The sequence below is a fragment of the Prenolepis imparis genome, unplaced genomic scaffold, assembly GCF_030444845.1.
Source record: "Prenolepis imparis isolate NDT839.2.m4 unplaced genomic scaffold, iyPreImpa1.0 SCAF_15, whole genome shotgun sequence".
Lineage (NCBI taxonomy): Eukaryota > Metazoa > Arthropoda > Insecta > Hymenoptera > Formicidae > Prenolepis > Prenolepis imparis.
This window is the reverse complement of record NW_028141173.1, coordinates 2,832,917-2,854,411: the sequence shown is the minus strand read 5'-3', so window position 1 is coordinate 2,854,411 and position 21,495 is coordinate 2,832,917. Positions and strand designations below refer to the sequence as shown.

The 21,495-nt window shown below is 35.4% G+C and overlaps 2 protein-coding genes across 4 annotated transcripts in view; both read right to left on the bottom strand.

The window, feature by feature from the left end:
* Positions 1–17,884, bottom strand: part of Per (period circadian regulator) — a 25,650-nt gene extending 7,766 nt beyond the window's left edge. For all 3 annotated transcript variants that reach the window (XM_083055063.1, XM_083055064.1, XM_083055065.1), the window contains exons 1-10: positions 17,749–17,884; positions 16,523–16,710; positions 16,035–16,203; positions 15,234–15,374; positions 10,064–10,141; positions 4,954–5,147; positions 2,168–2,310; positions 1,852–2,050; positions 1,544–1,765; positions 86–270 (exon numbers count right to left, since the gene is read on the bottom strand). In XM_083055063.1, coding sequence (XP_082911189.1) covers positions 86–270; positions 1,544–1,765; positions 1,852–2,050; positions 2,168–2,310; positions 4,954–5,147; positions 10,064–10,141; positions 15,234–15,316 — 1,104 coding nt within the window. In that variant the 5' untranslated portion in view covers positions 15,317–15,374; positions 16,035–16,203; positions 16,523–16,710; positions 17,749–17,884. The remainder of the gene's footprint in view (positions 1–85; positions 271–1,543; positions 1,766–1,851; positions 2,051–2,167; positions 2,311–4,953; positions 5,148–10,063; positions 10,142–15,233; positions 15,375–16,034; positions 16,204–16,522; positions 16,711–17,748) is intronic.
* On the bottom strand, positions 16,841–21,495 carry LOC145945865 (RNA-binding protein 45). The gene is made up of 6 exons (XM_083055085.1): positions 20,877–21,495; positions 20,560–20,674; positions 19,644–20,443; positions 19,334–19,563; positions 19,078–19,218; positions 16,841–18,842 (listed from the first exon to the last, which is right to left on the bottom strand). The coding sequence occupies exons 1-5, from the start codon at positions 21,076–21,078 to the stop codon at positions 19,105–19,107; spliced, it is 1,461 nt and encodes a 486-aa protein (XP_082911211.1). The 5' UTR covers positions 21,079–21,495; the 3' UTR covers positions 16,841–18,842; positions 19,078–19,104.

Below are 21,495 nucleotides of genomic sequence, written 5' to 3'. Positions count from 1 at the left end.
CATCATTATCTCTTTTTTTCATGCATGCGCACACAACTGGAACCTAAATTTCTTTTTTGGGGGGAAAAGGAGGGCTCATGCTCACAGTCTCATAGATGTCTTTGATGAAGGGCAGATCCTTGGGATGGTAGAAGTCAAACAGCGAACGGCCAACCATATCCTGTGGTAGATAGCCGAAGTATTGGACTACGTCGGGATCGACATGGGATAAATGGCACGTCGAGGTGTGGCGGGTCGTGAATATCGAAGATATTATTGTTTCTTCTGGCGCTGCGGATAACGACAAGATCGGGGTCATTCTCTCTCGTCGCGGGATACATTATGAGTGAAGATTCTTAGTAGTTGCGATAATTAGGCAAGCTAAAGTGTGGAAATTCGCGCGCTTAATTAAATCAATCGATTAATTGCGTAATTATATGGAAGGTTCAATCCTTCTCGATGTTGATTAAAAATTACCTTTATATTATCATATTATATTAGTAAATCATACAACTCTGCACAAATTTCCACACTAATTTACGCGAATAAACTTCGGAATTTTATCTTTTTTTTCAAGATTTTTTTCTATATTAACATAAAGAAACGTGTAACAACAATTTCTAAAATATAAGACATTGTGATGATGTAAAAATAATTTGATAATAAATACATCGCGCGAACAATCGATTAATTAAAAAAAATTCCGAAGAATATCGTCGATAAGAAACTTAAATGATACAAAGTAAAAAATTCGAAATCGCTCGATTTGAATGAAATATCCGATGATGAAGCTTGCGTGCATAAGTATGCGTTGTGGTCGAAGATAAGTAAATTTCTTATGTGCTAAAAAAAGCGAAGTCGCCGCGAAAAATGTAAAAACGTGTGAGTGTAAGAGCGTTTCGTAACAGTGGTCTCCAAACTGAACGAAAGAATGGGTCGGAACGAGAACAAAGAGAAACGATACAACAATAAAAAAAAATGGCAATCAACATACCGTCACGTGTGTCACCGACTTTGAAAAAAATTGGAAGTATAGGTAACCTTCGCTTTAGACATTTTCCATGGAAACCACCGACTCACTGTAACTCTATCGTTGACGAGGTCGGACCAACGATAAGGCTCGATCGACCGAGTAATTAAGTGTCTTGAGCCTCACACACGACAGTGGATTCCCGGGAATGTGAATGAATAATCAAATGTAATTATAGAGAATGAAATTACGGCGCAAAATATCCTGCAATTTTTCTTTGCATATTTCGAATACATCCTGGATATTTTATTCTCTAAATTCGAGTTAATTCTATGAAGCTTTACCTTGATTATTCTGCATATTAAAATATATCTCATATGGTTAATTCAGGGAAAGAGATGATGATTAACAATTTTTAGTAGGGAAAAAATGTTTAATAAGAAAAAAGTTAAGGTGCGAGAAATTCGCCAGATCGCAATCGAAGTGACTCGATTTGAAATCACTAACTAGTTCTGCAACAATTAAAACCGACTGTCTGTAATCATCGAGTCCTCTCGCCGGTCGGACCTCGTCCAAGACCTTGGACCATGCTACCTTTGTATGCGGAATGGATGGGTTGGGCGGTAACTACGAGGAACATAGCTCGGTTGCTGGGCGTTTGTTCGGCCGTCTGGTCTCGGAAGTCACGGAACGATAGGGTCAGGTGAAACGTCAGGTACAGGTTCGATCTGGCGTCCGCGCGATGTCCGTTCGACACGTTGCACTTGGTGAACCTTCGTAGGCCGCAAAACAAGCTCGCCCTTCTGCCGTTGATGCCTGAAAGAAACAATAGATCGCGTTTTTCAAAGAAGAATCAAGTATTTCCAATCAAGAAATTGATCCGTCAAATAATTTCTATGTACCTTTAAACGGCTCTTCCTGCGGCGAGGCGATGCCGCTGGTGATCTGATCGGCCAAGGTGACCTTATCCTTCGGGTGGACGTAATCGATGAAGGATCTGCCGATCCAGGCGTCCTTGAGGTAGCCGAGGGCGGTGCATATCGAAGGGGTTGTGTACAACACGAGGCCATCGTGCATCGAAATCACTGCGCAAAATCCTTCCTACACAGGATACATCCGGTAGATTAGGGTAGGCTATCGGCTGAATCTCGCGAGATTCTCTCTATGCCTTTCGTTCGTTTTTAATTCCTCCCTTCTATATACTAAGTATATACTAACGTTGGCCTGAGACGTGGAGTTGTCAAGAGGGATTGTTTGCGAAGAAAGCCCTGCTGCATCAGCATCTGTGGCGATGTCGTCATTGTGCTCGCCAGGATCCGTTGCATCCACCAATTCCACGATTTTACTCTTTAGAGTTACCTCTTTTTGCGTCAAAAAAAATTCTCATTGTTATGCGTTGCCTTCCGGATCATCTACCCGAGAAGCTGACAGGAAATGACGGAGCAGAAAGAGGGGAAGGATCAAGTGTTCAAGAGTGACATAAACGCGGATGCACATTTTAATTTATTTATGTATCTCTGCGGGCTCCTAATTACGGTCTAACAAAAAGGCTGATTTTACAAAAAGTTTGCAGCGCATATAACAAAAAAAATTAATTATTAATTTAATATTTTTTTTAATAATTAAAAAAACAAACACATATTCGAAAAAATATAATTATTTTAAAAAATTATTTAAAAAATATATATAAATCTCTTACTTTTAAATTATATACATTTTCTTGTTTTGATAGGAATTTTTAATTTATTTATATGATCACAATCGAGAGATAGTGAAACTTGTAACTAAATTGCGCATCGAAATTGGGATCTGTCAGACGTAAGGATCTAGAGAAGGAACGGAAGAAGGGCGCTAATATTTTCCCTTATTGTTAGACCAAAGTAATCGCGTCATGATCTCTGCTTTGTCATAAAATTGCCAATATGATTACCGCAACGACACGCCATTGAAAAATTCAATGCTATTACCCAACAGTACATTATGGTATAATTTCTCCGGTATTATGTATCGTCGTTTCCCGGTGAAAGGCATTTCTTCTCGAGCACATGGGGCACGCGCGGGCGTATTGTGCAATATACGATGGCATTTAAGTGAAAGCGATGCTAATCGCATTACGACAATATATCGATCCTTTCCTTATCATTTCTAAATTTTCCTCTCAGCAAAATATGCATCTCCAAGTAGCGTTGCAATCAAATTTCTTCGTTACGTGAAAGTTTGATAAGAAATTATTATGTTTCGTAATACTGATATTTTCAAAATTGATATCCTGATCAATCCTACATATCTATACGTATCACGTGTATACTCTACACAATATATGTGACATACATATATATGTTCTATTATTTGGTCAAAGGCTATAAACGAGGCGACGTAAAATTTGTTATTAATAAAAGACGATTTTAAGAGCTTTATATTTAATTCGCCTATTAAAACGGTGATGTAAACGCTTACGTAAACATAAAGAATAACATGCTGGCGAGGACACGGAACGAGGATGATTTCGTAACGCGCACGTTATCTTCAATTAACACATCCTTGTGAGAGGATTGGCGTTAACTCGCTAAAAATACGAGCTAAAATACTATTTGCTCTCGTGAAAACCCCAATTACGCAAGTCCGGCGAATATGTTTTTCGGGAATAAAAATCAACGAACGATTTTAGGTCGAAATTTTTCATCACGTTATTACGTCAACGCATTGTATAACACTTTAAAAAAAAAAGCGAATCTGCAACGTGAAACTCACGTTGCAGATTCGCTTTTTAAACGTGTGATTAATCTCATTTGGCTTCGTCGCTTAGCTCATCGATCCATCAGTGAGCCTCGATAGTTTGTATAACATAAACGTGTATTAAAATCTGTCACGTTCCCGAGAAACAAAGAAGACTCAACAATGGTTTCTCAGTCGACAATGAGAAAAATCTTTCTCGAAAAAAAATTCACCAATTACTCTTTCTGTCAAATTTTTCGACTCATTTCTTATCGAATTTTTATTTTATTAAATCTTTGCACTATCTTGAAATCATAAATATTTATAGAGTACAAAAAGAAATGCCTGATATTGAAAAAAATTTAAAAATTATATAAAATAACTCATATGGATCGTAAAAATGAGAATGTGAAATGTTATATATTTATTATGCTTTAATACGCGCTTTAATCGCATATTTTGTTCGTTTCACATCTAGCTCGATGTCTTAAACGATAATCGCATTAACTACGAGATATGTTCGATGAGATGCTATAAGGGATATTCGTCGGACTAAGGGATAACCGTGAAAGGATCGTCGACGGAAGCCTTAGAATAAAAAATAAGCGAAACCTGAAGAGATTGGAAAGAGTGCACGAAAGCAATTTGTGAAGCTAATTTGTCGAGAAGAACAATAGACGTACAAATGATCTCGATCTTTTTTTCGCGAAAAGCGTAGACCTGGATTCAACAGGTGAGAATATAAAATTTTTGCGAATATTAATACAATTATTTATGGAACACTGGCGTAGGCGATCTTGCTTCGTACGAGCGTGTGGAAAGCAAGTATGCGGAATTTAAATTCACTCCACTGCGAGTGAAAAGACGCGTGTATGATCGGACGAGACACGCGAGAAAAAATAAACTCTATCTGAATATTCGAAAAATTATCGATAAGGTCTACTATCTCCTTCTTCTTTGTAGATCGATGACAAGTTGAAAAAAAATGTATAGTTTAATTCGAGCCTGATTTCGTTGAAAATAAAAAAAGTAAAATAAAATACTAAATAAAAAAATATTTAAAAAGTTATTATTTATAATAATTATAATATTTAAAAAATAATTTTTTTCTTTTTTACAAGAAAATAAGAAAGAAGAATTTGCGCATCACTTGACTCTTAATTAGCTCTTCTATTGTTTGTAGACATAAAAAAAGAAAAAAATCGCGATACAAGAAAAATTCGTAAGATGGAAAATCGCAGACAGTTTGCGTGCACTCATCCCGCCTTCATGTGAATCGGGAAACCAACCTGGTTTCTCGTTAAGCACGCCGTTGTTCGTGGTCGCGATGACGCTGTAGGACGTGATCTCGGGCAACGCATTCGCCGTCTTCAGAGCACCGATTTCCGTCTCGGTGACGTTTATCGCCGATACTACCTTCAACTTCTTTTTCTTGTGCTCCTTGTCCTTTCTCTTGCTGATCGGCTGCGGTAGCGCCTCATTCCTAATAAATCGGTACACACAATATATGTAAAATCGCAAAATCCTTCATGATCTTGATGATCTTTCGCATTGTAGGAATTGAGCAATTTCACGGACGATTTTTTCTCGAAGCGTTTCTTTCTGATTAGAATCGTCTCTTTCAAAGGATCAAGTGTCATTGAAAGACGATTTATGTTTATTATTCCGCGACTCTTTTCATGTTTGACACAACAGCGAAATGTTGAAATGCAAATTAACTATCTGATTCGCATATTTTTGACATTCGAAAGAATTAATAATGCGATATCTATTTAATAATAATCTAATCTAACTTAATTACGCTAACATAATTAGTTAATATAATTTAATATTTAATATATCCGAATTCGAAACCTTGTAATAACAAGAAAGACAATCGTACGATTGTCATTGCTATACTTAAAATTAATTAAATTAATCAATTATTATTTGCTCGCGATCGCGTAAGCGGATCAGATCCGCAGATCGTCCACGTGTCGTGCCATGTGACAAGCAAACAACAACGTAGGAATTGCACTGATAACGCGCGAATGATTCTCGTGCAATATAAAAATAAACGCCAGGAGAAATGTTCCCCATTAGAAGAGCGTGCAAACGTATAATATAGTATGCATGTATACACACTAATTAATTTCGAAATCCTTATGGAATTGACTTTTCTCGCCGCAAACGCAACATTCGCGAGATAACAAGATAATTTTTCGATAATGATAATTAATGTTCGATGTTAATAATAAATTTAATTTAAATTAACATACGAATATATATGTACGATTGTTTCATTAAATTAATTGATGATGTGAACAATCACGATAAATTTAATTGCGATCCCTTTTCCATCCTATTTCAAGGATCATTCCGATCCGATGCAAAGTTCTTTTAATAATAATAATAATATATAATTATTATTAATATAATATATTAAATATATATTATAATATACATATAATATATTTAAAATGATTCTAAAATTAATTGTAAATCTGCATGTAACTTTGCACTTGGACGAAACTTTGGAAGAGATATCAAATCAATATTTTATTTGATAAATTTAATTATTTAATAATAAATGCAATATATATATCACGTTGCAATCACAAGTATATCACTAGTGTATAGATGAACTTTCTCCCGGAAAGCCCTCTTCTCCGCGAATTTACTGATATAATAAAACTACAAAACGTGATCGTTACGTTACACAAGACAGAGAAAGTCCGCATTCGCCTGTCTAACATCCTTTATGGAGGCTTTCACCGGAAATCTTTTCGATCGCGCACGTTCTATGCACTTTCGTGACGAAATAAATAGCAGGGAATTGCATCATTAAGTGTCGACAATTATGTGATAATTATTTGAACGAATTGGTAGATTATAATTACGACTCTAAAATGATGTATCTATTTAAAATGAATTTGAAGAGTAAAAGCAAAGTCAGCTCGATCACGTTATATTTTCTTTTCTTCTTTACGTAACTCTATCATTAACTTTTTCTCTTTTCCCCCCATTGATTCCCTTTAATTAAAACGAAGAGGATATTTTTGTTTCGCGCCAAATACATGATTGAAAAAATTCTAGACAAGAAATTTCTATTGAACAGACGCTAATATATTATTTAACGAGACGCTGCGCATTAATTAATATTACGCTTCTGATGATTTATAGATATATCAACTACGACAAGTTGACAGTTTTAATGACAATAGTAGTACCAAATCATCAAATTCTATTACATTATCTATTATAAAACATTAACGTGCACTTTGTCAAAGGGTTTCTCGAGAAATTTTTCTTACGTGAAATTTACACGATGATAAAAAACACGTGACAATATATAATACCTCGCCGAATTTATTTCTTCTTGAATTTTCTCTTTTATTATACAGTTTTCCGCCGGTCTCATTGTTACATAAAGTTATCGCGTGCATCTGCGATCAGTAAAGTGGATAATAGCCGCCTCGCGAGATCATATTCTCTCGTAATCAGTCGCGAACCTTTTCTCGCGAGTATATAACGTAATGAGAACATTCAATGTGCCATGAGAGAAATTATTTCAAATTTAAATTTCACCAGACTGGTAAGAGAGAGTCATATGCGGATGATAGAACGTCAAATTTCAAGGAAAATTAATTTTTCATCGAAACTGATTAGTTGTGCACAGGACACAAATTTTTCTTAGCACGATACCAAATAATTAAATAAATCTCAATTTGAGATTTTTAATAAATTCCCCTCCATCCCTAAAGATGAGTAGGCGAATAAAATAATGAGGCAAAATAGTCGCTGAAAATCGAAGTCGAGAAATTATTTCAGTTCCTTTGTTTTACTCGAATGCTATTCAACATACAAATATGTGTATGATTGTTTAATTAAATTAATTGATGATGTAACGGTCGCGATAAATTTAATTGCAATCCCTTTTCTATCCTACTTCAAGGATCATTTTAATCCGACGAAATTTTATTTTAATATATAATTATATATTATATATAATACACATGTAAAATATATATTTAGGTATGGTAAATATATTCTTCTAAAAAAATTTCGAATAACGTTCTTTGTTAGATGAGAGTTGTACCATTTGCAGTGACATTTTCAAATAACTCGGATCCGATCAATACGCAGTTGCGATAAATTGCTGCTAATTGATCTAGTTGAAAATATCACTATAAATAGTACACCGTTGCGCAACGTGAACTAGTAATTATGTATGATTGCAACGTGTTTTTAATTGCGATTGATCACGTATATACGTGTTTCCCAAACAGCTTTTCAAAGTATGAAGGTAACACACGATACAATTTTGCTCAATTTTTATTTACACTTCATTTACTTTTCATTCGCCTCTGTAAAATGTGAATTTCCTACAATTTAATAGGTCAAGCTATCGCTCTCATACAATTTTTTGCAAATATTAATTTGAAGTTTTTTTCAAAAGAAATTTCTACATATTTTTCGAGCAATGGATTATGAAATAAATAAAATATCAAAGAAAATTGAAAAAAGCTATTGTATGTGAGAATTGTTATTTTAATGCATCAATAGCGTTTGCATATTGACGAGAAAGCTGCGATCAATTGATGTTACCAATCAAATAAGTTCATGGCGATGCAGGCAGATCAATGCCTGCATCAATTTGCATCATCAAAATGATATTAATTTCAAGATTATGTGTCTAGAAAATCATTTTTGTACTCGCGATTAATTCGCAATTTTTCAAAGAAAATTGAAGAAAAAATGTGAAGACGATTAAAATATTAAATTAAATTAAATTAAACACATAAATGTGATTTTTGATATTCCATTTTGATTTGACTTTGATAAAATATTTTAAAATTGCATAATGCGTAATTTAATGCGCAATATTTTAAAATGTTTTTTAAGAAGAGAATTTAATCGATGAAATAGTTGGATAAATTCTGTTAGAATTCAATTATATGAACCAATTGCCTCTGATCGACTTCGACCATGAATGTCAACACAATATTCGGATCGATATTCGCTTATCATTATAACAGAGCCTTGTCCCTCTTGTATGTATTATGCAAGAAAAACTCGGGAGTATCTAATGAATATATTTCCTAGGCAACCAGCATCAGCTGCACGTGGCGTGACACGTGCATCGATGTTTACGGTGCCGTTGCTGATGTCGTCGCAGGCAAAACTTATTCGTGTAACCGACTTTAAACTACACTTTATTTACAAGCAACGTTATGATAAGGTTACGCGACACAGTGATGTTTGAAGACCGTGTATGCGTTATCGATCATATATCGCAGGAGAATCGTGCGTGGAATACATGGTTAGTTAATTTGTTCAAAAGAAAAAAAGACACCTCTTGAAATAGAGTCGCCGCGAAGATTAAATTTATTTGTCTCATTTTTTAGAGAATACTTCGATACTTCGCGAGTTAAAGTGGAAAATTATGTTAAAAAAAAATATGTTATAAATTTTAATCGAATAACATATTTCACACTTCGGAAATATATTTTTATTAAACAAGTTTGATCCTGATATGTCCTTGAATAATTTTATATTTTGCTCTTAAATAAAAAATATATATATTATTTTAAATAAAATATATTTTTTTTAAGAGATATTGTGTTGGGGATAAGTATTCTATTTCTTTGTAACACAATATTCCAATAAAACGGATATTAATTGGATGCATTTCCTTTAAAATACATAACGTCGCACATGAAACAGCCGGCGCCCATTTATTTATTCTCTGTGAGATGTATGCATATTTAAATGATCCGATTAAAATCTGAGATCGCTGTATTCTGACTTCAAGTTACGTACGTCTAAATAATAAAAGCCGAAATAAATAACGTGTTTTGTCTATCAAGTGATACAGAAGAAAATTAAAGACGTACGCAATAATTTATGAATCGTAAATTATAATAAATTAATAACCGCGAATTGTAATAACTATCTCATTCACAAGGTAATTTCTGAAAACTGCGAGGCTTTTCTGAAATTGTTATTCATTTAAAAAATATATTTGAGAAATACGCTTCTGCAAATTAATCTCGAAATACATTCAACTATTTGCAAAATTAGATGCCAACGGATCATTGTTCAGTTAAGCCCGCAATAGCTCCTTAAATAGCCTTAAATAGCCCTTAATAGCCTCATTTAGAGCCTCTAAATAGTTCCATATCACGTTTGCATGCTCCGTTTGCTCACTCCTGCGCATGAATTTAATGACCAAACAAATACAAATATATATAACTAAAGTGTGTATTAAATTGATATCGCAACCACATAATATTTTTCTTTTTTTTTCTTTTTTTTCTTTTGCAAACTTTAATCGTTTCTCTCGCGCGCGTGTATACTCATCTTTTCCAACATCCGTGAAACTTTAATAAATAATTAATTGACAGATGGAAGTCTTACCTGGATCCGAAGGTCAATGGATGTCTAACATAACAGTAACTGCTTCCGGAACGATTGCTGTTTCTTGAGCTGTCGCTGCTGCAACAGAAAACGATGAGAATGTTTCATAAGATGACACTTATATAAATGTTCTTTCTCTATTTGTATCAAATAACGCGAAAATCGAATAAAACATATCATTGCAGACTTTTGTTTTTTACATGCTTCGCACAATAATTTTCGCGGATTATTTTAATTGTTTAAAATTTTATTATACCGTTTTTTTACGAATAACGCGAGATGTCTGACCCAAAATGCGACGAACTACTGCGAGTTACAGAGTCGGATCTCGGGCGGATGTTTCCACTTGACGCTATTATTATTATTATTATTATTGCTGACAAATCCTGAGCAGCAAATGGATAAAAATGATGAACGAATATTATGATATTTATATTTTTTAATATAAGCCTGCAAGAGTATAAAAAATGCGCGTATCTTTTACAATAAAAACGTTTAGGATAAGATAGATTAAATTAATCAGTAAAAGCGAATAATGAAATTAATGAAATATAATAATTTGATATTTTGATTTTTTAACATCTAATAAAATGTATTGATTTTTGAAAATCAGGAGAAGTATTTAGGAGAGAACATAATCAAGAAAAAGACATATAAACTAAAATTTAAAAAATTCATAGAAGTCTCGAGCTTCAAACTGCGAAAAAGTAAATTCTCAAAAATGAGAGAAATACCAAGAGAATTATATATATTTAAATATTATAATAATAACATTTAAACAAATAATAAATATTAATAATAATATTTAATTAAAATGAGAATTAAAATTCGAGGAATTGCAATTTCAAAAACTCAAAATTTGTATATTTTTTCCTCCTTTCGTCTATATTAAGAGCAAGATTATAATATGATCTTCAAATACTATAGCAAAGCGATAAACAATATATAACTTTACCGCTCATTGAATAGCGGATCCTGTAATGTCGCAATATTCGTTTTAATCCGATCGATTGGAATCGGCAGGGCAAAAATCGTGGCGCGATCCGCGTTTATCTCGCCAGGATTCTTCTCCTGCAAAATAATTGCAAAATCGGGACACAGTAGTCTCGACAAAGTTGCGAGCGGAAAAAAGGCTCACGATCACATGTTCGGCAAACGTGACACGTTCGGCCCTTACTTGCATACGATCTCTCTCTCTCTCTCACTCTATCTTTTTCTCGGACCTTTCACTGTCCCCATTATTTGCCGATCGACCGACCGGCCGCATTTGTACGGCTAGAAAAATTATTGCATAAGGCACCGCTTCACGTTTGCGGCCCCGTGACTAGTCCGCGAGGACGACTATCGATTATTCCGTTCTCTGGTTATCCAAGCTCCAAGCTTTTATATACGGGATACATAAAGAAAATCGAATGGTGGCGGCTGAGCCCTCGATTGCACGACGTTATGCAAAAACGAGTTAAAAATCTCCGAAAATTAAATGAACTAACAATTAAATGAGTTCCTTATACTCTTTGTTTCTATTTTTATTGCAAAAAAGAGAGAAAATTGAAACTATATAATTTTCCATAATTTTAGATTAACCGGCTTTTATATAACACTGTTCAATATATAGACGTCTGATAGTTTTGCCATGATTTGATTAAAAATTAAAATTTACCTGCGTATTTGATATAAAATGACGATTTTAAAGTTATTTTTTTTTTTGTTTCAAATATTCTATTTTCTGTCACATTTAATATAAACGCATAATGCTTGCCTTCGCGAGGTTTTTAACAAATTATGTATAATAGATAGTAAAATGTATGATAAAATAGCGCATGTCTATATCTCAAAGAGATTGCACAGATGTACCAAATTTATCAGTATAAATTCGTACAAACAATTTATAGAGATACGGAAATAGTTTGAGCAAAATGTCACTTTACAGGGCATGCTGTAATCGGTGAAAGCCGATTTGTTTATGGTATATTCACATGTCCCGCACGTATATATCGCATACACAATTTGGGATTGACGATTATGATATTTACGGTGTCTCACGCGATTATTCGCGACAATTCCCTCCCACACAGCCACCCCCTGTGGTCCATTCGTGGCGTCTTCGATCGTGATATAATAGATTATACTATATATACTTCTATCGAAAATAAGCGTATATAAACACAAAATTATCTCTCACGATAAATATCACTGTGAAATTTTCTTCAAAATTGAATAATGAAGTAATAATTCAAAAAATTGTACCGCTATCTATTGTCGCTTGACTCTTTGCGAATTCTCCGCGCTTTTATGTTACTCGTCGCGAAAATAAGATTGAATAATCCTCGCAAAGATATGGTCCGTATATCCTCTTTAATTTGTTTATCGCACAGTTTTCATTCGATGCATTGCTGCGCGTGGCTGTCACGTGGCTCGAGGGAGCGCGGGCTCTCGAACAGAGATTGCGAGAATCGATTCGCGTCCCTCCTTTTCGTTCGACCTGGTTTCGCACGAGGAGATTTCGCAAGCTTCTCTTAGCCGCGTTAGAGCTAAGGACGTGGAAAATGCAACCGGGAAACCGGTTAGCCTTAACCGTACCGTGTACGAGTTTCTGTCTCCCTCGCACGTTTCGCTATTCGCCTCTCGCCGTCACGGCGAGGAAAGCATGTCAATGTCAAACGTTCCCCGGGAGGTGCATTAGAAAACGTAAGCGATGTAATTAATAAATTTAAGCATTCGTATATTATAATAAATTTAGAATAAAATATATATTTTAAATACATTTTTTCTTATCAATGAAGACCCCCTTCCTCTTTCAAAAAGAAAATGTGTGAATTTTTCTTCTGTGCATAATATACAATGCTAAAAAAAATAAGACATAAATATAACTTTTAAAATATAATTTTTTAAATATAAATATAATTTTTAAAATGTAAATATAATTTTTTAAATATCTTACAATATGTTTTAAAATATCTAAAAATCTTTTTAATATCTCAGTGCTTTAAAAAATTGATGTGCATCGATCTGCATGACGTTGTACAAAGAACAACAATAGTCAGAGCACATTGCAGCGAATGTATAGACCATGTAGAAGCCAAACCAAGTATATAGAAGCCAATGTTAAACCAATGATTCTGATTATATAAAATGCACAGCGATTACTCTAGAGAAGATCTACGCCTCAACTCAGAATTAATCTGACAGAATTAATCTGTCGCAATCTTTACATTTATTACAGATTTTCGACAGATATATGCGACAATCGATTAATATTATTTACAATTAATCCTTTCACTTCTATTAGAATTTTCATGGGGTCTTCATTGGACTCATACATGTTCCACCGAGATTGTAAATTTTTTTGGAAAAATATCTGGTATAATAATATTTAATTTTACTTCGTCAAAACTTAGAATGTTAAATATGTATAAGAGAATTAATGATATTTTGTATATCTTTGAAAAATATTTTATCCGTGATATAAATCTTACTTTCTATATGTATTATATAAATCGAATTTTTCGTTCTCTTAGAAAAGACACAACAAAAGCTGAACATGTAAAACACTTTTCATCAACACAATTTCGTTGAATACAAAAGAAATATTTTTCTTATATAAAAAAATAATCTCTAAAAAATTCCTTTTCTTTTAGAAACACTCTGAATTTGGAATAAATTTCGATTTTCCTCCGATTCTCTCGCGCGTATCGATAAATCATCTGACAAATTATCTCCCTAATGAGCCACGTGACACTCTTCTGCAACGATCGTTGCATAATCATACGGTGAAATTTTTCTGAAAAATTGTTGCGTTGCGCAAGTGTATGTATAATTATCGACGGTACATTTAGAAACAGCGCAAAAAATGATAGAACAGAGAGAGACATTAAAAGAGAATTGCTCTCGATCGATGATGTTGCGAGAAGAAATGTACATGAGGGTGGCGATGGATAAATCGATTGTGTGATCGAAAGTAAATGTATAATTACGATTTTTGCAAGCTAAATCACGATTAAATTATACTCAGCATTGTGCATTGCATAATCCTTATTTCCTGTCGCGTTATTCTGGGCAAAGAAGAGGAGAGGGAGAACTGGCCAGATAAATTAAGAAACAATGGACCTTATCAACAATCTCGTTGCAATATCAAACACGTGCCTGTGATTTTTCCTAGCATTTTCATCTTCTGTGCATGTTATAAAATCTTAATTGACTGTAATTTCGTTAATCAAACACAAACTCAATTAGCATATATATAAAGTTCATTATAAATGAGAAAATCAAATATATTCTCACTCTAAAATATAAAAAATATTTTGCTTCATTCCGTAAAATTTATTTCACTCGCGTTTTTTTCTATCTTGTATTTATTCTGTTTTTTTTTTTATAATCGTGTCAAACAAAAATAAAAATGCATAATAGAATAAAAGATAAATAAAATAAATTTTACGGAATCAAGCAAAATATTAAAGTGAGAATATTTAATTAATTTTTTTATAATTTATAACGAATGAAATCTGACGATGGCATTTAATGAAATTCAACGAAATAAACGTGATATTTATTCTCACGTTTGTCTATTCTACTTAACGATATAACGATATCTGTAGATATATAGATATACGACAGTGTTATTTACTAAGGCATCACGATCGAAGTTCAAAACGAAGCCACGTGTGAGTCGCACGAACATTCCGATGCAATTTGCATCGATCACGTATCAAAGAAAGATTTCAAAGACGCGCAGTTTACATTCTTGCGTAGCAAATTCTCGACATATACTGAATTTTCAAATTCACACACTTTTTGTCGTAAATTTGATTAAAATTATCATTATATTTATTAATATTTTATTAATATTATTATTGAAAATCAAAGGAAGTCGCGTCACCCGTAATTTATTAAAATACAAATGCACATAATTTAATTTAAAAAAATAAAAAAAATAAAATGAGTTAAAAAGAACATGATTTCTGTCGTAAACTTTTATTTTATTTTCAGTGAAATAAATAAATTGTTTTATATTAACAATTTAAAATTATAAAAACAATATTTCTCAGTCGTCTTTGTAAAGTATCCCGCAGCTCAAAAAAGAGGTTAAGAAAAATCACAGGCGACGCGTCGGCCATTTTAAATCGCGCAAGAAAAAAAAAAGAGAAATTTAAAAATTGCGAATCGCGCTCACCTTCGTCGCGACTGACTGTTGCTGAAAGTGTTGGAGTATCCCGAGTCCGAAACCTTGGCGTTCTCCACGGATACTTCCTCCATTGTGCGCGCGATCTCTCTCTCTCTCTCTCTCTTTATCTTCCGAATAAAATAATTTTGTCTGTAAGAAAAAACGCACTCTCTCTCAAAATTTCACCACGCATTCGCGTTGAGTTCGCGATTCATCTCTCTCTCACTTCTCTCTCGCCCTCGATCCGTTTGATGGATTGACGAGGAAGAGATTGGGCACTATTCTCAACGACTATTCTCAATCGCTTATACGCGCGACGGAATGTTATTATATGATTATATTTTTTCCCACCGATGTTTGACGTTGGCGATTCACACGCGGACTGAGCCGCCGCCCGCCGCTGCTGGTCGCCGCCGAGCTTCGCCGGCCGCACGTTCCGAGACACGTGAGATCGCCCCCCCTCCCCCCCCCCCCCTCAACCTATTTGTAGCGGATTATGTCCCACTTCGCTCCGGTCGCGCTATCGCGAGATAGAATCGTCATGCATAACGTTGACCCTACTTAACTCTTGGCGCTTGAATATCCCGTAAAAAAGAAATTCGGGATGTCAATTTTATGTAATCTTTAAAAGAATTTTGAAAAGCTCCCGAACGATCGATACATTATTTTATCATTAATATGCATTCTTGAGATAGGTGCTTTTTTTGTTAAAAAAAAGAGAGAGACGGAGAGAGATGTGTAAATTAAAGAGTAGGATAAATAAAAGAATATATATATATATATATATAAAAAATTCGTGTATCGTCGTACCTTCGTTATTACTGTACTTCTTCTTTAATGTCCGACCTCCGATCTTTACTACTGCTCGTTGTCGGTGTTTGAACGTATCTTTACTACTGCGAAGTCTCATCTGAACGTATGGTTGCTCCATTGTGCTTCGACAAATTTTAAGTTTTCTGCTTCTCAAATGCTTGAAGAGCTTGCAAAAAAAAGATACACTCTATTTTCAATAATGAATTTAAATAATCATATAATTAAATATTACCGCAAATGTCACAAAAATCACATTAAATTATATATATAATCATCTTATAATTATCTTAAATATATATAATTATCTAAACTTTCTTAATTACTGAAAAAAAAAAAATATATATATATATATATATTTTTTTTCAGTAATTAAGAAAGTTTCCAAAAATAAATGATAAAAAGAGATAATATATAATTTCTCGTTGTCCTAGTTATTTAAATAAAAATAATATTTAAAACGAAGATGTATAAGTTAATAAACTTACGAATGCAAATGACGTACAGCCGAATCAGAGTTATGTGTGTGTGTATAAAATATAATAATATATTCTCTGTAAAACTTCGTTCCATGTACAATGTCGTAGAAACATTATAAATAATCTCACGTCGCTAGAAATAGTATCACAGTCTCTTCAGGTACGATGCTGCTCCCTCGTGAAATCCTCGCGGTATCCTGGAAGCGAGAAGAACATATATCAGATCATCTCAGGAAATATCAGTTTTTTTTTTAAGGACGCGCGAACAGAATCGTACAATACTCTTCGTTCGAGTAATGAGAAAAAAATTAAGTGAAAGAGTCGGTGTTGGGGATTTATTGCGTATTTCATGTGTATTTGATACCACAAAAAAAAAAAGAACAAGTCACAGTTACAGTCTCCTGAAACATCATTTGTTTTTACGGTCAATATTACAGTGTGGGTCTAATCGCAGGTAGATGATATAAAAATGCGTGTCCATCATCATTCAATGTTGTGCGTCGATCATTATTATGTGTATGACGAGGTTGTTTCGTTTCGGGATGAATCTAGATTTTACTGGGAAAAGAAATAGTCCTTTTTTTTTCTTCCTTCTATTTTAGTCTCGATAAGCGACAAAACTCTAACATATTTACGCTCTGTTTTTCTTTTACTTTCCTAAACACGAACGATAATTTACACGCCAGTATATTTCGTTCGTTCGTACATCGATAGCTTTAAAAATAAGATGTATTCACGCAATTAAAAGCATTTAACATATGTTTTGGCAATATTTTGTGTTAGAGTATATTATATACTTTCTTCATATATATACATATACAATTTTTCAGTTATATAGTAAAAGTCGAAAAATATTCACTGTGTATTTCTCTCGGTAAATCCTTTTTTTTAATTATTATTAAGTCGTTGATCATTTTTCATAGATATTTCTTAAGATAAGAAATGAGTTAAAACTTTCTTATTTGAAAGACAAAAACTAAAAATAAAAAATTTAAAGCAATAACATTTTTTTTTCTTTCTTACGTAAAAAACGTAATGCACAAGTAATAAACGTTCCATTTTATCACGAAACATCCTTTAGTTAAAAATATTTTATAATAAACACGATCGATGTACGACATAAAGAGGTGAAAAATATAACAAAGAATGTTTCAAAGAACAGAATCCGACCATGAACAATTATTGTACACAGGAATAAATATTTGCACCGGTGTCTCAAGGCATGTAATCCATACCTTGTTTCTTGTAATTTCTTTTTTCTTATCCACAATAACTTTAATACGTATCGTCATGTAAAAGTTGTCAAATGGTATATAAAGTTAGTTTTGTTTCTTGCACGCAATATAACTATAAAGAAAAAGTACAGAAATGTAATTATAAATAAAAGTTATCTCCCTCTTTTTTCCTAAACCTAAAGCACAGATTATACCTAAAAGCCTGTGCGAACGGGTAGTACTCTTATTTTACAAAAAAAAAATTTGTTTGAATGCATTCCGTTATTCCGCGCTATATACATATATAAAACAAAATTTGTGTATTTTAATAGTATATAGAAATATGCCAAAACGGCTCATTTGCAGACATAGATTTATTGACAAAATTGACTTGTTTTGATATCCTTTATAAGTTGGTCTAAAGTCTAAAGTTTGTCGGTCTAATTTTGGGATACACCTTGTGTATATATATAATGTCATATTTCCTTTTTACAGAGTCGTCGAATTAAAGCGACTTTTAATTTAAACAGCTCGGGCGGTTCAACCCCCGTCTGAGAAAATATCATCTGTATCGTCAATAATCAGATAACCTTCTACACCAATAAAGCTATAAATTGGAATAAAAAGAGGAAAGCTATCGCGGGAAACGAATCGGTACGTGCGTCTCATGTCAGTAGATGCGCTTCGTTTCCTTCGATTTTCAAAAAGTCCTGCAGTTTGAATGTAGAAAATGCACACATAGGACGTTCTTGGGTTCCATGCGCTTGCTAGGACTACACAGCGAACGAACGCTCAACGAAATCAACCGTTCGCACAAGCCTCTTAAAATAACAGAAACACGAGTGCTCCGCGCGCGAACGCTATAAATCATGTGCGAACGAACATGTAAGAGGATAAAGTAGTAGTAGTAATAGTAGAGTAGCAGTTAAAGGTTTCAGTAAATGTTGTTGCACGAACGTAAAGCGAACAGTTAAATATATATTATATATATATTATATATAGGTAGGTAGTTGGAGTAGTTTTCCCTGGATGCAGGCCCTTGACGTGGTCAAGTGAGTAGTCTTTAAATTCGTCTCTTTTTGTTGCGTGCGTCCGGCTTGTGTATACCAGTCAGTCTGTGAAGACAAACAGCAAAAATTACATTCTCTCCTGCCAGTTTTTGTCTCCCCCCCGTGCCCGAGGAGGAAGAGGAGAAAGAAAGAAGAGGAAGAGGAAGAAGAGAGGTGGTAAGAAAGAGAAAGAGAGAGAAAGTGAGACAGCGTCGGCAAAAACACAATGTCGGGAGTGTATTACAAAGAAATGCTTCTCTTTCCTTTCGCGCCGCACTACGTTCGTCTATCTACTACTTACGAGATACGAATTTTTTAAAGAACCCGTTCAATTCTCGTCCTCGTCCATCCGTAATCGTTTTCGCCGGTCTTCGCCGACGTTTCGTTCCTCCGCCTCTAGCACCTTCAGCCGAGAACCGCAGATCTCTTGCCCGTGCAGGACCTAAGATATCGTATTTTGAATTCAAGATACCTCTGTAACGAGTAGAGTATGATACAAAATTCTTCGTGATAAATGAAGGCAATAAAGGCTGTAGAAAAAAAGAGGAAGATCTTACCTCGATGGCCTCGTTCGCACTTTCCACGCTGGCGTATTTGGCGTAGCCGCAATTTTTGCCGGGTAACATATATACATCTATGAGATTTCCGAACCTGCAAAATGCATCCTTCATCGCGTAGATGGGCGGTACAGGCGGGCCGCAGACGATGAAACACCTCTTGGCCACTTCGGCGTCGATGCTCGCCATCGGTTGCGCAGGCGGCAGCCTCACAGATATGTGATCCAAGTCTAAAGTGAGAAACGTAGCGTCGCTTTACTTCTTCTCTGATTCTCTGCGACATTAAGCGCCCCAGTTTAAGTTTACTCACTCGGTGCCGTCAATCCTGCGGCTTGAATCAACGATGTTGCTTGAGCGATAGTCTCAGCCAAATGTGCCAAGTCCGTCCTCGCGTTGGCGACGCTGCCGCTGGCCGTCGAACCACCCGGTTTCGACGTGTTCTTCGACGGCGCGCTCGTCAAATCCGGCTTGACAATCATCCGGTGACCAGGTGGATACTCGAAACCATGAAACTTCTCGCGCGCATACGCCGCCGCGCTCGAATTGTTGTACACCACCACCGCCTGGCCACGTGGCATTCTGTATCGAACGTCGGTCTTCAGGTGACAGTAGTCCAAACCGGGCACTATGTCGAACAGCTTCCACAGCTGATCCTGATTCAGCGCCGGATGCGCGATCACCTGGAGACGCGTGTAGCCGTCCGAGTTGGAATAGTTGGTCGCGATCTCCAGACTGATGCTGCTCTTGCCGAAGTTCGACGAGCAGTAAGAACCACTGGTGCCGTCATACGCGACGTTGGACAAACCATTGTTGTATTTGGCATCGTTATGATCGGGTTTCGGCTTCTTCGGCTCGGCGAATACCGCTTTGAACTTCCTGTCACACTCCTCGAACGCCCGCGCCGCGCTGGACACCTTCTTGAACTTGACGTAACCGAAACCCTTGGACTCGTTCGTGCTGCGATCCTTTACCACGGTGGCGTACTCGATCGCACCAAACTTGGAGAACTCCTGTTGCAGCTCGCTGTCACTCATCGTTTTCGGTAGAACGCAGAACAGTCGAACCCACCTCTCCTCTTCGTTCGTCTCGCGTACCGAACCCTGATCTCGGCTACAAAAAAATACATCGTGAGATATTAAAAACTATCAATTACAGATTACGATCGAAAAAAGAACGTTCAAGCTAAAAATATATTTAAAAAATAAAAGTATGACGGCGATGCTTACTTCGAGGCGATCATCACTTTGATAGGTCTACCGACAGAGCCCAGCATTTTCCCGTTCATCTCCTCCAGAGCGAACGCAGCCTCCGACGTTTTGGAGAACTTGATATACGTAACACCTACACAAACAAAAGAGATTAGAAAAAGATTCGCTGATATGTCAAAACGACGAGAAAAACTGCATGTTTTTCGGAGTATAGGACTCCAAAAGAAGAGCAACGCGTATTAGAAATGAAAAAAGAGAAAAGGATAGAAAAAGAAAGACAACAGATTCGTGTTATCCTATCGATTAATTTTATCCCCAACAGGATCACATATCACCTTTATTCTCTCCCGTATTACGATCCTTAACCACCCAGATGTCCTCGATCTTGCCGAACTTCTCGAACGCTTTCCTGAGATCATCCTCCTCGAGGCTCTTGTGGCAGATGACGAAGAGACGGGAGTTCGGTGGATCATCATTCTTCGAGCGTAGATCCGTTTGTGAATAATAAGTCGTATCCCGTTCACGATGTTCGGCCATTTTCTCAATGCACAACCAAACCACGCGCGAGCGCGGATATCACCTACTACCACGAACGGCCGGAGCAAGATTTAGCGCCCGCCAATCCCCCCTCCCTCTACGCAACTCGATCTCCCCCTTCACTCGATGATGTCATTTCCTTGCGCGCGAAAAATAAGAGCTCCTGCTCCCTTTATATTAATTACACTCTCTAGAATTAAAGCGAGACAACAAACGTGCATTCGCGATTCCGAGAAGAAAGAAAGAGAGAGAGAAATAGCGAAATTATATGAAAAACGGATGAGAAATCTGCAGATTCATGCTTGACATTTATTAATGCTAAACGTGATTCCGCCGAGTTTTGTTTGTCTCATATCATGCGATTATCTCGCTCTATCGCGATTATGTATCTGAAAAAAAATTTCATTACATTCCAAT

What these genes read in the sequence shown, in the direction of transcription:
- LOC145945865 (XM_083055085.1), bottom strand. Translation starts at nt 21,078, where the DNA reads ATGGCCGAACATCGTGAACGGGATACGACTTATTATTCACAAACGGAT. An exon ending in TAATACGGGAGAGAATAAAG is followed by an intron (nt 20,675 to 20,876) that starts GTGATATGTGAT and finishes TTGTTTGTGTAG; the next exon opens with GTGTTACGTATATCAAGTTC. An exon ending in GTGCGAACGAGGCCATCGAG is followed by an intron (nt 19,219 to 19,333) that starts GTAAGATCTTCC and finishes ACGATATCTTAG; the next exon opens with GTCCTGCACGGGCAAGAGAT.